Source organism: Leptosomus discolor, chromosome 21, assembly GCF_034619465.1.
Source record: "Leptosomus discolor isolate bLepDis1 chromosome 21, bLepDis1.hap2, whole genome shotgun sequence".
Lineage (NCBI taxonomy): Eukaryota > Metazoa > Chordata > Aves > Leptosomiformes > Leptosomidae > Leptosomus > Leptosomus discolor.
In genome coordinates, this window is record NC_141411.1 from 3852840 (window position 1) to 3868275 (window position 15436).

The window sequence follows — 15436 nt, forward strand, 5'->3', positions numbered from 1 at the left end:
TTCTCACCTGAGCGGCTCGCTAAGGACACAAACTCCTCAAAATCCTTGTGACCCAAAATGCAAAGAAACCCTTGAAGCTGGGACTGCGTGTGTAATGGAAAACAGAAGTCAGCAGATAAGGGGAGGGTCACCGCTTCCCAGTATAAAACTGGGAAGTCCAGACAGCTCAGGTCATCGGCTGCAGTCTCAGAGACGGTTGTGCGTGGACCGGTGGACAACTCCTGCACCATGAAGTGGCTCATCCTGGCCCTGGTGTGTCTCCAGCTCTCGGAGGGGAATGTGAGGTGAGTGCCCTGCGGCAGCCGCCGCAGCAGGAAGAGCGGGGAGAGGGTGGGTAACAGCCCCCAGCAGCAGTCGTAACCTGCCCGGGCTGCGCTGCGTCCCCAAGGGATGGTGACCAAGTCCAACCAGGTGTGACTCCGGCTGCCTGCATCTCCACAGATCATTGTAGTCCTAGTCCGGGCTGCATCCCTCCCTGGGAGGGCAGCCCCGGGGGTCGTGCAAGACAGCTGAGCAGAGGGCTCCCATCGTGGCAGGGTTCCAACGAGCCCAGAGAACTCATCGTATGAAAATGCCCAAACCTTCTCCTGGTTTCCTACTGTGGTTTGTTGGCTTTTGTTTCCCTCTGTAGAATCAAACTGAAGAAAGCCAAGTCTATCCGGGAGAAAATGAGAGAGGCCGGAGTGCTACAAGACTACCTGAAGAAAACTCACTATGATCCAGCTAAGAAATACCGCTTCAGTGGGGACTACGTTGTGAACGAGCCCATGACTAGCCACCTGGATGTGAGTACCCCAGGTTCCCCTCTCGCTGCCTGTCCGTACACCAGGTTCCCCTGTCCCTCCTCCTTCCCAGCTGCCGGAGTGACCTGTTCACCCCTGAGACTCCGGGAGTGAGAGTTTCCTTTTCTCCCCACTCTTTTATAAGCTTCTATTTTAGACTTTAAATAAGTTCCCTCCCCCCCCAGCCTTAAAAAGCAATGCTTTTCTATATATAGCAAAAGTCATAACAAAATCAATACTAAAGATGAAATTTTGGGGGAGAAAGATCAGGGTGGGAGTTCAGTCCATTCTCGCCTACTTTGGTATTTGCAAGAGCGAGCCTGGCGCTCCCGACCCCCTGCAAAGCGCTGGGATGCAGGGCTGGGAGGCGAAAGCCTTGTCTGTCCCTGACCCTGTGGCCAACGGAGTGACCCCGTCTCTTGTCTGCAGTCCTCCTACTTCGGGGACATCAGCATGGGGACCCCCCCGCAAAACTTCACGGTGCTCTTCGACACGGGCTCCTCCAACCTGTGGGTGCCCTCCACCTACTGCCAGACGGAGGCGTGCCGTGAGTACTGCGGCCGCGCGGCGCGGAGCTCCCCCGGCAGCACGGCGCAGCCCCATCGTGCGGGGGGAAATCGCGATGCCAGACCAAAAACGATCCCGACGCGCTGCTCGGGGACGGCTGCTGCTCTTGCCCACCTTGCTTGGGGAAACACAGAGCTTATGTCCTTCCATGCCTGGCTAAAGGTGGCCAAATCGCTACAGCCATCGTGGGTGTCCCCGGAGCGCGGAAATCGCAGTGGTTGTGCCTGACCTTTCGTGGCCGGGCAGAGGGAAGAGCGAAGCTACGAACTGCCGAGCTGACGTCCCGCTCCCTGGCACAGTTCATCCGATGTGACTCGCTGCCGGCGGGAGAGCGATGGGCGTTTGAGTGCTGATGGCTTTGCTCCCGCTGGGTGGCTGATGTGGTTGTGATCTGGTCCCTGGAGAGGGATGCAGGCAAAGCTGGGATGCAAACCCCGCCTTAGAGATAACCGCGAGGCAGAGGAACAGCCCGGGCCATGCTTCAGGACTTGTTCTCTGCTGGGGAAGCCGCTTCCCCAGGCGTTATCCCGGCAGAGCGACCGGCGGTGAAATCCCACCGCAGCCAGGCGAGCGCGGGCCCAGAAGCTTTGCCCTCTTCTCTCTCCTGCAGAAAATCACGCAACGTTCAACCCCAGTGAGTCCTCCACCTTCGTCTCCAACGGCCAGACCTACACCCTCTCCTACGGCAGTGGCTCGCTCACGGTGGTGCTGGGCTACGACACGCTGTCGGTGAGTGCACCCCGCGCCATCCTGGTCTCCTTGGGCGCTGTGTCCCCAGCACCACCTGGATGCCCCGATGGCAGGAGCCTGGGGGACAGCCTGAGGGCAGATCTCATGTCTTGTGTAGGCAAGACTTGGGCAAACCAGTGCCTGAGATGGGCAGAACCGGTATAAAGTGGTTATTGCCACCGTCAGTTACCCAGCTGGGTTTTTACTTTGTTTTAACCTAATTCCTGCTAATTCTCCCAGCTGCCTGGTGATGTTTTCACCCGCTATGACCTTGCAGGGTGCATTTAGGGCTCTCAGAGCATCAGCATGGGTTTGCCTAAGCAGGCAGGCTGACCTGGTGTCCCCTTCCCCTCCAGATCCAGACCATCTCGGTCACGAACCAGGAGTTCGGGCTCAGTGAGAGCGAGCCATCCGAGCCTTTCTACTATGCCGACTTTGATGGGATCATGGGAATGGCCTACCCCTCGCTGGCAGTGGGAGAGACGTCCACTGCGATGCAGGGCATGCTGCAGCAGAACCAGCTCACCGAGCCCATCTTCAGCTTCTACTTCTCTCGGTAAAAACCTGCCGGGGCCCTCTGCATGTCCTATGTCCACCCCTGTCCCTCTGCCTGTCCCCACGCAGATTCCTTGTGAGTTTTTCCCTCGCTAGCCCCTGCACATCGCACCGATTTACCAGTTTCTGCTGCTGTAACTCTGTGGTTTTTGCAGCCAACCCACCTACAGCTATGGGGGAGAGCTCGTTCTCGGAGGAGTTGACAATCAGCTCTTCACTGGGAGCATCATGTGGGCACCGGTGACCCAGCAGCTTTACTGGCAGATCGCAATTGATGAGTGAGTTGTGTTTGTACCTCGTGGGCATGATCCACTCGGGCAGCTCATGTGACGAGGGTGGTGCAGCTGTCCTCCAGAGGAAGCTGCAGCTATCGCAGCAGGGTGGGCTCGAGGCAGGGGGTGGATTTCGGAGCAATCCCAGATTTATAGATCCAGCCAAGACAGGTTTAGTTGCCGGTGGGTGCTTAAAGCGACGTTCTTCTCCCTTTTCTCCTCCCAGGTTTGCTGTGGGACAGTCTGTGACTGGCTGGTGCAGCCAGGGCTGCCAGGCCATCGTGGACACCGGGACGTACATGCTGACGATGCCCCAGCAGTACATGTACAGCTTCCTCGAGGCCGTGGGTGCCCAGGAGACCAGCTACGGTGTAAGTGTAGGGGACGCTTTGGAGGTGCCTGTGGAGCAGTGGGGAGGCTTGCAAGTGAGCCAGGGGCCGTGGGCTTGGCCAGGTCCCACAAAACTCGTGTGGCATCTACGGAACACGGTGCCGCAGGCCTGTCAGGGAAGGACAAGGCAACGTGGCGCTGCTAGGGGATAAAGTGTATGTCCCCCCTGTGTGCGGGGGTCTCTCTCCTCTCGCAGTGGGTGCTGTTCCAGCCATAACCTCCTCTTCACCCTCTCTCTGCAGTATGCAGTTGACTGCAACACGGTCCAGAGCTTGCCCACCATCACCTTCATCATCAACGGCTACCAGCTCCCGCTCCCGCCCTCCGCCTACATCTTGAACGTACGTATAAGCTGAACACCTTCATCCTGCTGAGTCCTTGAGGGCCAGGAAAGGAGCCAGCCCTTCTTGACGAGTAGCAATGCTCTCCCTACCCGGGCGGGCAGATCCCACCTCCCTGCAGCCCAACTGGCAGGGTCCTGGTGCTTGTTGGAGGCTCTGACTCTCTGTTATTCTCCCCTTACAGAGCAACAACTACTGCACTGTTGGGGTCGAGGCCACTTACCTGCCTTCCCAGAATGGGCAGCCACTCTGGATCTTGGGTGACGTTTTCCTCAAGGAGTATTACAGTGTCTTTGACATGGCTAACAACCGCGTCGGCTTCGCCACATCGGCGTAGAGGAGTGGAGCAGCAAAATCCAGCCCCTCTCCTGGCCAAACACACCTTAGCCAGCATTGCTGGAGCTCTGCGGGGTTCCTGCGCACCTTTGTGTCCCCTTACGTGCCTGCATGGCTCCCTGTCCCTCCGGGATTTCTCTGTAAGTGTGTTCTCACAGTCTCCTGTTACAAATAAACCCCAGCATCCCAAACCATCTCTGGCCTCCTGAGTTTGTTGAGTGACGACTGAGCGCAGATTGATGGGTTGGGTGTCTCAGACACTCTCTCTCCAGCAAGCAAGTGCCGCGATAAAACTCCTGGGCAGATTTCTGCAGAGTCAGCACGGGGAAAGCAATGGGGAAGCTGCCCCTGGACTGCTTCAAATCTAAAGGCGACGTTTTTATGTTTTTTGCAAAGGGGTATGACAAGCTGTCAGCTCCTGAAGGCCGTGGGACTGAGTCTCTGCCTCTATCTATAGTGAATTACTGAGCTTGGGGGTGGCTCTGACGAACGCAGCAGGCTCCGAGCTGCAGCCCAGCTCACAGCCCGATGGATGCAGGGATGGGAACGACCAGTCCTTCCCCGTGCTGGTGGCTGGGGTAGCTCCTGCAGATGGTGCAGCCCGGCTTCCGAGCCCTGGGCTATGCAGAAGTCCCCCCGGTCCAGCCCCATCCCCTCTGCAAGGCTTGTGTGACTCAGCTGGGGGCTGCAGACTTTGTGTGTTGGAAAGCAGGCAGCTGCCGTCCCCCAAATCCCGGCGGCTGCTGCTGCCGTTGGGCCTGGCTGCGCCCCGCTGTGGTGGGTTGACCCTGGCTGGATGCTCTGTCACTCCTTTCCTCAGCTGGACAGGGTTGAGATAAGGACAGGGAGATCACTCATCAATTACCGTCACGGGCAAAACAGACTTGACTTGGGGAAATTTGTTACCAAGCAAATCAGAGTAGGATAATAAGAAATAAAAACTTGTAACGGGTCTGCGTGGCAAGGTTTTGGTAGCGGGGGGGTTACAGGGGTGGCTTCTGTATGAAGCTGCTAGAAGTTTCCCCTATGTCAGATACACCCAATGCCAGCCGGCTTTAAGACGGACCCGCCGCTGGCCAAGGCCGAGCCCGTCAGCGACAGCGTTTTTCCCCTCTGGGAGAACGTATTTAAGAGAGTGAAAAAAAGTTGTTGGGCAGCAGGAATTGTAGCGAGTGAGAGGAGTGAGAATATGGGAGAGAAACATCCTGCAGACACCCAGGGCAGCGCAGAAGGAGGGGCAGGAGATGCTCCAGGCACCGGAGCAGCGATTCCCCTGCGGCCTGTGGTGAAGACCACGGTGAGGCAGGCTGTCCCCCTGCAGCCCATGGCGGGGGAGCAGATGACTGCCTGCACCCCGTGGAGGACCCCACGCCGGAGTAGGTGGATGCCTGAAGGAAGCTGTGACCCCGTGGGAAGCCTGCACGGGAGCAGGCTCCTGGCAGGACCTGTGGCCTGTGGGGAGAGAGCAGCCCACACTGGAGCAGGTTTGCTGCTGGTGACCCCGTGAGGGGGCTCACGCTGGAGGAGTCGGTTCCTGAAGGACTGCACCCCACGGAGGAGACCCACGCTGGAGCAGTTCATGAAGAACTGAACCCGTGGGAAGACTCACGTTGGAGAAGTCATGGAGGACTTTCTCCCGTGAGGGGGACCCCACACTGGAGCAGGGGAAACGTGAGGAATCCTCCCCCTGAGGAGGAAGAAGCAGCAGAAAACGACAGCGTGATGAACTGACCCCAACCCCCATTCCCTGTTTTCCTCCTGTGCTGCTGGGGGGGAGGAGGGAGGAAAATCAGGATCAAAGTTACACCCGGGAAAGAAGGGAGGGGTGGGGGGACGGTGTTTTAAGATTTGGTTTTATTTCTCATTACTCCTCTCTGAGTTAATTGGTAATAAATCACATTTCCTTTCAGTTGAGTCTGTTTTGCCCGTGACGGTAAATGCTGAGTGATCTCCCTGTCCTGAGCTCAACCCCACAAGCCTGTTGTTATTTTTTTCTCTCCTCTCTCCTGTCCAGTTAAGGAGGGAGAGTGATGGAGTGGCTTTGGTGGGCACCTGGCATTTTGGCCAGGGTCAACCCACCACAAAACTGAATCTTAAGACACCTTCCTCCCATCCTTCCCATCTTCCCAGGCTTAACTTCACTCCCAAATTTTCTACCTTCTCCCCTTAAGCGGTGCAGGGGGATGAGGATTGGGGATTGTGGTCAGTTCGTCGCATGTTGTCTTTGCTGCTCCTTCCTCCTCAGGGGGAGGACTCCTCGCAGTCCTCCCCTGCTCCAGCATGGGGTCCATCCCAGGGAAGATGAGCCTCCACAACCCTCTCCCATATGAGTCCTTCCCAGGGGCTGCAGCCCTTCATGAACTGCTCCAGCGTGGGTCCCTTCCACGGGGTGCAGTCCTTCAGGAACAGACTTCTCCAGCGTGGGGGGTCACAAGTCCTGCCAGCAAACCTGCTCCAGCGTGGGGTCCTCTTTCCATGGGTCCTGCTGGGAGCCAGCTCCAGCACGGGCTTCCCACGGGGTCATGGCCTCCTTTGGACTCATCCACCTGCTCTGGCATGAGGTCCTGCAGGGGCTGCAGGTTTGTCTCTACTCCACCGTTAACCTCCATGTGTGCAGGGACACGGCCTGCCTCACCATGGTCTTCACCACGAGCTGCAGGTGCTTGGAGCTCCTCCTCCCCCTCGTTCTTCACTGACCGTGGTGTCTTCAGAGTTGTTCCTCTCACACGTTCTCACTCCTCTCTCACGTTCTCGCTCCTCTCTCCAGCTGCAGGTGCATGAGGTTTTTTCCCTCTTCTTAAATATGTTATCCCAGAGGTGCTACAACCCTCGCTGATGGTCTTGGCCTTGGCCAGTGGTGGATCCATCTTGGAGCCAGCTGGCATTGGCTCTGTTGGACATTGGGGAAGCTTCTAGCAGCTTCTCACAGAAGCCGCACCCGTAGCCCCTCGGCTACCAAAACCTTACCACGCAAACCCAGTACACCCCCTTCTGTCCTCCTTGTCCTCCACGAGGAACAAGCCCAGAATGAGTGTCCTGAGCCTGATTCCTGCAAGGGCTTGGCTTTGCAGGGTGAGAAGCACCGTGTGCCAGGCTGTGGTGCAGGGGATCAGGACACCACAAGGTCACAGGGGTTGGTCTTAAATGTCAACCACAGCCCAAGGGGACAGGAGTTCCCTAAGGGATTCTCCAAAAAGCCAGTTCTGCTCCGCACCATCAGGCGCTGGTGTGTGTCTGGAAACGCCGAGCGAGTCCAGAATGGAGCGGTGCGGCTTCATCCTCCTCCACCGCTGCCGGGCTGCACGAAGCTGCTTCAGGGAGAGGCTCACCAGCACCTACTCAGGCAAGTACAGAGTCAGGCGGTGGCGGCAGACATGGCTTTGCTTGCGGTTTGGAGTGACTTTGGAGTGACCGCAGGGACACGCCGGTCTGTTTCTCACAGCTGCTGGTACTTGCAGGGCTGAACGGATCGCTCCGACTGGCTGAAGATAAAGCCATGGGAGTGGCTGGTCCCCACCTCTGTCCCTCTTGCTGGGCGTTGGGAAACCTCGTCAGAGGTGCATGTGGGAAGCCATTAATCTTCCTTGCAGCCAGATAAGGTTTAACAAAGTCCTGTGATTAAGTCAAAGTGGGAATATGAGGCCAGCTTAGGTTAGCCATGACATCCACATGACCCTTAAAACCCAAAGCGGGGCTATTCAGCCAGGTAAAACAACAGCCAAGGACTATTAGGGATTGTGGTCTGTGGCCAAAGGGGCTGGGGAACACCTTGGGCCAGGGGAGGCTCGGGTAACACCGCGCTTTTGCGGGATCCAAACTCATTTCCCAGAATGTCTTTACCATTCGAACTCATTATCAGATGTATTAATAGCTCTGTCATTTCACCAGCGAAAGGACACAAACTCCTCTGTGCTTTGTGTCAAAATATTGACACAGGCTGTGCTCAGTGAGATGGAGATTAGATAGGCGGGGATAGCAGGGAAGGGCATTTCTCTTCCCCTACAAAATGGGGAGGTTTCTGAGAGCTGAAGCTGCTCTGGTGGCAGCAAGGGACAGGCGAAGGCTGACCCTGTCCCTGCTGGCCTTTGCTGTTGCCTTTGCCCCCTGCAGGATGCGTCCAAGCGAAGGCAGATCCATCAGGATGCGATGGAGAAGGAAGGGGTGCTGGGGGCTTTCCTGAGCTACCGCAGGCTCAAAGCACTGGTCCAACACCAACAGCTCCGATGGAAGCAGCAAGGCTCTGCTGGGGTCCATCCCCACTTGGGGACTGGGGAGTCTGCAAGCGCCCTACAGCGAAGGGCAGTGGGGCTGCTCCTGCCTGACCCCGGGGAGAGCTGCACTGGCCCCTCTTCTGCCTGTTCCCCGGGGTGTGTATGTTAGTGACCCCCACGGGGTCGACTCAGATCCAGACAAAGATTTTGGTCCCAGTGAAATGGAAGCAGAACCACAGGTTCTTGAGGCAATATGTGTTAAAGCACAAGGTGGAGCTGGTCCAGCACCGTGTCCCCCAGGCAGAGGGGTCTGAGCAGCCTCGGGCTTTCGGTCCAGCTGGGGCTCCTTTGCTGAGAACTTTGCACAGAAAACCTCTCGTGTTTGTCACCTCAAGTTTTCCGCGGGAGATGAGGCCACTGGCCAGCACAGATGAGGCTGCCAGGTTGACGGGGACATGGGGACAAGCACTGTTCCCCAGCAGCGCATGGCAGGGTTTCTGCAGGTGGTGAGTGCCGAGGCTTCAGAGTAGGAGGCTGAGCAGCATCCTCAGGGTAGCAGATGCCAGGATGGGTCCTGGCAGGGACGGGCAGGGCTGGCTGGCTGGTAGCACCTTCCCAGGGGAGGAAAGAGTTTCCTAGGACTAAAAATCCGCTGCGAATGAGTGCCTAAATACGTGCTGCCCTGCGTCTTTCCGGCCTGGGTGTGACCAGCGTCACTCAAAGCACGTAGGAGATATCACCTCTAACGCCCCAGACGTGTGACCTGTGCGTCCTCAGCGTAACTCTGACACGGATAATAAACTGCAGCAAATCAAAGTGTCTTTTGGAGATGGTCCAGTGGTTGTAACTAGGCAGGTCAAGGCCTGTTACATCTTTCAGGGCTGCTATACTGAGCAGTTTCTAGCCCCCATTGCAGCTTCTTTGGTGGGGTATTGGTAGAGCTGGAGGGCAGAAGGGGCAGGATGATGAAAGGACAAATGTCTGGAAATAGAGACCTTTTCAGGGTTACGTGCTGGTTCCCGGGAGGCTTGAAGCTGGGCTGAAAACCCACCCCTGCTGTTTCCTGCTAGCTGTGTTGAGGGAATTGGATGTAACACAGTCTGCAGATGTGGACGAAGAAATACTGCCAGCCCACGGCACTTCCTTGGCTGCCTGGATGGGTCAAAAGAGGAATGACAGCATCATACATTTCCATTTGCTATAAGGGGTACATTTTGTCTTTGTTTACTGGAAAGATCAAGCTGATGCTGAAAGCAGGAGAAAATACTTTAACTTCTTGATAACACCAGCATTTTGCGTTTTATCAGATACTGCATATTTGGTCTTGATATCAGAGGTACTAGCCAGTCTGTTAATGCCTGAACAGCCAGTTCAGGAGGCAAAATCGATACTGCTGTGGTGATAAGCACACCCCACGTGTTGGGTGGGTGCAGCGACAGAGGAAAGGGGTGTCCGGAGCAAGGGGCTGGGCGCAGCTCCTGGCTATATACACCCTGCCCTGGCCGAGGTGGCACAGGAGCTGCCATGGAGCCACCAGCACGCAGGACCATGCGGTGGCTGGTGCTAGCCCTGCTCTGCCTCCAGCTCGGGGAGGGGTTGGTGAGGTGAGCCCTGGGGCTCGGATGGGTGTGAGGGTGCAGGGTCTGGCCATGGCTTGCCGTGGGGGTGCACACGAGGATGGGGCTGCCCGGCCACTCTGCATCTCGCTGCCATCTCCATCCCGTGCAGGATCCCCCTGAAGAAAGGCAGGTCCATGCAGGAGTTGATGAGAGAGAAGGGGGTGTCGGAGGATTTCGTGAAGAACCTCAGAGGGGACCCGGGTCGGAAATACGTGCTCAGCAACGCTGTGGCTTACGAACCGATAACGAACTACCTGCATGTAAGTACTAAAGCTTTTCCTTCCTCCTCTGAGCCACCCGCCTCTGGGTTTTGGGGATGCCCTCCTCCTTCCCTGGCTGCCTGCGGGAAGCTCTGCAGCGGGGGGCTCGGCTCCCTCCCCACTCACAAGCCGAGGGGCTGCGCTGGGCTCGGGCAGGAGTTTTTGCTGTCTTGGTAGCCTGGCTGCAAGGGCTGGGCGATGTTGGGAGATGAAGGCAGGATGTCTTATCTTGGATCGATTTCCCTTCTCAGAAAAAAAAAAAACAGAGTTTGACAGTTATGGGGCAGATCTGTTACTCCTGGCCTCGCTGCTGACTTTGTTCTGTCGTAGGCAAATCGTCGCCCCTTTCTGTGCTTTAGCTGCCCGGGATGCACTCAAGGACTACGAGCTCTTCCTCCAACCCCTCAGCAGTTTGGGTTTCTCAGCTAGCAGAGGGCAGAGAGCTGAAAACTCTCGCTCAAAAAACCAGCCAGAAACAGAAATTTGCCCACGCTCTTGTTCACAGTCCTTCTACTTCGGGGAGATCAGCATCGGGACCCCCCCGCAAAATTTCCTGGTGGTCTTCGACACTGGCTCTTCCAACCTGTGGGTGCCCTCCACCTACTGCCAGGATCCAGCCTGTGGTGAGCATCCCCGGGGGGCACAGCAGGGCTGGGGGGCTGGGGCTCCCCACCCATGGGTGCTCTTGGACTTTCCTTGGATGCTGCGGGCTGGAGCCATGACGGGGAAATCAGTGAGAGCCGCTGGGGTTTGGTGTTTGCTCTCTGCTCAGGGACACCAGTGGGGTCGGTTTTGGGTGGCCCCTTCCCTGTGAAGCCCTTTGCTGGGGATTTCTGCCTGTGTGGGGACGGGGATGCTGAACCGAGGGCAGAGTGTGACCTGGGGGCTGTGATGTTCTCTCCACGCAGAGAATCATGCCACGTTCAACCACAGCATGTCGTCCACCTTCTCGGGCACTGATGTGACCTACACCCTCATCTACGGCTTAGGTGACCTGTCGGTGCTGCTAGGATTTGACACCGTGACAGTAAGTGACTTCTGATGTGTCGGTGCATTGCTACAACCAGCGTGAGAAGTGACTGTGGCTGTGACCAGTCCAATTTGGTTAAAAATTTAGGGGGCAGCTGAAACTACCTTCTTATTTTGGATATTAGTGCCTGCATCTCCCACGCAGAGTTTATGGCACATCAGGGTAAATTTACCCAGAGACTGGGATCTGCAAAGAAAGTCAGTCTGAGTCCTCTGGGCTTTCCATCACCGCTCTGGCCTAAGGGAAATCTTTGGCCATAAGTGTTTGCTTTTTACACTGATGGCTGAGCCTCATCATTACAGGACATAAGAAATGTTCTCGTTGTGAGACTTGCATGCAGAGAAAGTGTGATTTTAAACCAATTTAACTGGGGCAAACCGGTTTTGTGGGTATTTTTACGAAATAATAAGGGTGATGGGACAAAGACTATGAGCCAGGTGGCTCCCGACTCTGTCTCCCATCTGTGACAGGGAAGAGCTCAGCACTTCTCAGTGCACATTTACCTTCGTGACCTTCCTGGCCACCCCTGCCTCTCCCCAGAAACTCCTCGGTGGGATGTTGCTGTCAAAGGTGACGTCCAAAACACCGACAACTTCCAGCATCTTTCCTCTCCTTCTAGATCCAGAACATCGTCATCAAGAACCAGGAGTTTGGCATGAGCCTGGATGAGCCCACCAGACCCTTTTACTACTTGGACTTCGATGGGATTTTGGGCCTGGCTTACCCGAGCGATGCCATCAGCGGCTACAACACGGTGATACAGAACATGTTGCAGCAGAACCAGATCACCGAACCCGTCTTCAGCTTCTATTTCTCGCGGTGAGACCTCTGGCAGAGGGTCTCTCTCTTGCGCAGGCACAGCCTGGATCCATCCTTTTCTTCGTTCACTCCCCATCCACACGTTCTCCCCGCACACTGTGCTACACCGCTTCCTACTGAGCAGCCTGCCTGATTCGGGGATTAATTTGGTGTCTTTCTAGCAACCCCACATATAGTTACGGTGGGCAAGTCATCCTTGGAGGGACTGACCCCGACCTGTACTCCGGGGAGATTGTATGGGCTCCAGTGATCCAGGAATTGTACTGGAAGATCGCGATGGAGGAGTAAGTGCTGCATCAACAGCTCCGAGCGGGCCTTGGAGCACGGAGAGCCTTTCCTGATGCCTTTCCTGCTGCTCCCTCCAGGTTCTCCATCGGGTCATCAGTCACCGGGTGGTGCAGCCAAGGCTGTCACAGCATTGTGGACACTGGGACGTTCCTGCTGACCGTCCCAGGACAATACATGTCAGACTTCCTGCAGGCGCTGGGTGCAGAGGAGGATGACTACGGGGTAGGTGGGAAGGACGCCCTGCACATACCACGGGGGGTTGATGCCATGGGATGAGGATGCACCTGGGCGGCAAAGCTGAGCTATGGAGTGCTCCTGGCATCTCTGGAGCAAAACAGCTCACCCAAAACGATGCTGCAGTGGTGTATCTCCCCTCGCAGTGGTGGAAACCAAGAATAATTCTTCCAAACGTGGTAAAGCCGGGCTGGCACAGCCCTGCCACAGTCGGAGCGGTGCTGACCCTTAGCGGGGCATGGCTGGGGTTACAGCCGGAGGAAGGACAGTGCCCAGCCCCGGGGTCCTGACCCCTCTGCCCCTCTTTGCTTCTTTTGCAGTACGTCGTCGACTGCAGCAGCGTCTCGAGCATGCCCACCCTCTACTTCGCCATCAGCGGGACCCAGTTACAGCTGCCTCCCTCTGTCTATGTCTTAAACGTAGGTGTGATTTTATTATTCCCAACACCCGTTTGCCATTGTAGGGCAGGGAGAAAACGAGGTTCTTCTCAAAGGCAGAGGCTTCCAGCAGCCTGCCTGCCACATTTCCCAGCACCCGAGTTCACGGGGCTTTTGCATGCCCGTACGTGACTGTAAGGAGGATCCAATCCTGCTCCCAGCCAAAGCGGCCGTGGAGACATGGGCAGCACAACCCCTCCGCGCTCCTCACCGGCGCTGAAATTTGCTCCTTTCCCCCCCCGACAGAACAACGGCATCTGCACCGTTGGGGTCGAGACCACGTACGTGTCCTCTAGCAACGGCCAGCCGCTCTGGATCCTCGGCAACATCTTCCTCCGGCAGTATTACTCCATCTTCGACGTGGCCAACAACAGAGTTGGCTTTGCCCTGTCAGCCTAGGGAAGCTGAGCATCACCTGTGAGATAACGCGTCCCTGCGACACCTCATCCTCCCTTGGACCTGGGTATGGTGGTCAGTAGTCTCCAAATCTCCTCTAGTGAATAAAGTGCTGCAAATCCAACTGCCTTGTGTCTCGTCTGGCTGCGGCTGAGCAGGATCTGGCACAGCTCTTCTTAATGAAACAACAAAGCCTGAGCCCATGCTCGAGGTTTCCAGGCCCTGCCTGAGCTTTCAGGTGTTCACGAAGCCTTTGAATTTGCAGCAATGTCACATTTGGGGTCGCCTTTTTGATTGGGACCTGGATCCCTGCTGGGGCTGGCTGGGAAACCAGGAGAACCAGGAGAAATTCAGGCTGTACCATGTGCTCAGTGCCAGCTCAGGGACCCCAGGGCTGAGCTGGTGCAGTCGCTGGAGGCTTCAGAAACCAGTTCGGAGCAGGATGTGCAGAGACAAGGAGCTGCGTGTGAACAGCTCTCGGTTCATTAGGTTTGGGGGAATTGCCCACATGTATTTGCAAATAAATTAGGGATTAAAAAATGTCATGCAAGGACACTCAGGCTGAGGAAAACGCCCTGGTTTTGTTCTCGGGGGGTAAATCCCTTTTATTAGCATCGAAGGATGGGCGATGAGAAGGAGGGGGGTGGCATGGCTGGGACATGGATGTGACCAAACCTTGGGGTGTCTGGATCCCCCCCAAGAGGAGCTGCTGCATGCAGCCTCAGACAGATCGGGCCAGCGCCGGGTGCCTGGACCGGACCCAAGAGGCTGGTGGTCCAGCACGAGGCGACGCAGCACTGAAGAGGCCTTCGCCCGCCGTCTGCCACCCATCTCCCGGTCAGATGACAGTCACCCCACTGGGGCATGTGACCGCCTGTTAAATCTGCTGTTTCCAGCCAAATCGGCCACGGCGGGTCCCGCGGAGTGGGGAGCTCCCAGCCACGGAGAGGGAAACGCCATCGTGCTGCCGCGGGCAGCCTGCTGGCGGGGTCCCATCGTGCGCTGGGGACTTGGGGCGCAGTGGGGCTTGCTGCCTCCGGCCGGGGAGGGTCCCCACCACTCCCTCCTGCTGCAGCCCCCGATCCCCAGAGAGCTCAGCTCTGCACCCCCTGTACCGTTCCCCCAGCAGCTGCCAGGCCCCGAGGGTCCATCTGGAGGGGACCAAACACTGGAAGAGCTGCTAGTGCTCCCCACCACCTTCCAGGTCACTGCTAACCCTCCACGGCAGTAACAAGCCTCTGGCACCAGCGCAAGGAACTGCACGATCCTGGTGCAAGGAGCAGTAAAGCCCTGGTGCAAAGAGCTGCATGATCCCTGTGCAAGGAGCTGTACGATGCTGGTGCAAGGAGCAGTAAAACCCTGGTGCAAGGAGCAGTAAAATCCTGGTGCAAGGAGCAGTAAAACCCTGGTGCAAACAGCTGCATGATCCTGGTGCAAGGAGCAGTAAAATCCTGGTGTAAAGAGCTGCATGATCCTGGTGCAAGGAGCAGTAAAATCCTGGTGCAAGGAGTTGCATGATCCCTGTGCAAGGAGCTGCACGATGCCAGTGCAAGGAGCAGTAAAACCCTGGTGCAAGGAGTTGCATGATCCCTGTGCAAGGAGCAGTAAAACCCTGGTGTAAGGAGTTGCATGATCCCTGTGCAAGGAGCCGCACGATGCTGGTGCAAGGAGCAGTAAAACCCTGGTGCAAGGAGCTGCATGATCCCTGTGCAAGGAGCTGCACAATGCTGGTGCAAGGAGCAGTAAAACGCTGGTGCAAGGAGTTGCAAAACCCTGGTGCAAAGGGCTGCACGACCCCGGTGCGAGCCGCACAATCCTGGTGCAAGGACCTGCATGATCCTGGTGCAAGGATCTGCACAACCCCGGTGCAAAAGGCTGTATGACCCCAGCGCAAGGAGCTGCACGACCCCCGTGTAAGGAGCTGCACGATTCTGGTGCAAGGAGCTGCCCGATTCTGGTGCAAGGAGCTGCCCGAGCCGGGCACAGCCCTGCCTTCACCCCCCGCCCCTGCACCCACCCTCTCACCCCTCTCCAGGGGGTGCAAAACCCCCGTTTTTGGAGAGGAAATCACCTAAGCCAAACTCCTGCTGTGGCCGAGGCGGGGGACTACAAGTCCCGGCAGCCGCCTTGCCCCGCTCCGGACTACAGCTCCCGGCGTGCTGCGGAGCGG

At 56.9% G+C, this 15436-nt stretch overlaps 2 protein-coding genes across 4 annotated transcripts; both read left to right on the forward strand.

Moving 5' to 3' along the window:
- The first annotated feature begins 228 nt into the window (after positions 1-228).
- PGC (progastricsin) lies at positions 229-3973 on the forward strand. Of its 2 annotated transcripts, none has more exons than XM_086476417.1 (9): positions 229-284; positions 632-785; positions 1212-1329; positions 1960-2078; positions 2435-2634; positions 2789-2911; positions 3132-3282; positions 3538-3636; positions 3821-3973. In XM_086476417.1, exons 1-9 carry the CDS (start codon positions 229-231, stop codon positions 3971-3973), a joined length of 1173 nt encoding a protein of 390 aa, XP_086332543.1. The 2 variants fall into 2 exon arrangements, with proteins under 2 accessions (XP_086332543.1, XP_086332544.1); XM_086476418.1 differs by having other exon boundaries at positions 3132-3276.
- Positions 3974-9707: 5734 nt separating this feature from the next.
- LOC104343889 (pepsin B-like) lies at positions 9708-13269 on the forward strand. Of its 2 annotated transcripts, none has more exons than XM_009947893.2 (9): positions 9708-9787; positions 9912-10062; positions 10568-10685; positions 10971-11089; positions 11712-11911; positions 12073-12195; positions 12277-12421; positions 12754-12852; positions 13117-13269. In XM_009947893.2, exons 1-9 carry the CDS (start codon positions 9708-9710, stop codon positions 13267-13269), a joined length of 1188 nt encoding a protein of 395 aa, XP_009946195.2. The 2 variants fall into 2 exon arrangements, with proteins under 2 accessions (XP_009946195.2, XP_086332542.1); XM_086476416.1 differs by having other exon boundaries at positions 9732-9787; positions 11712-11908.
- The last annotated feature ends 2167 nt before the right edge of the window (positions 13270-15436 follow it).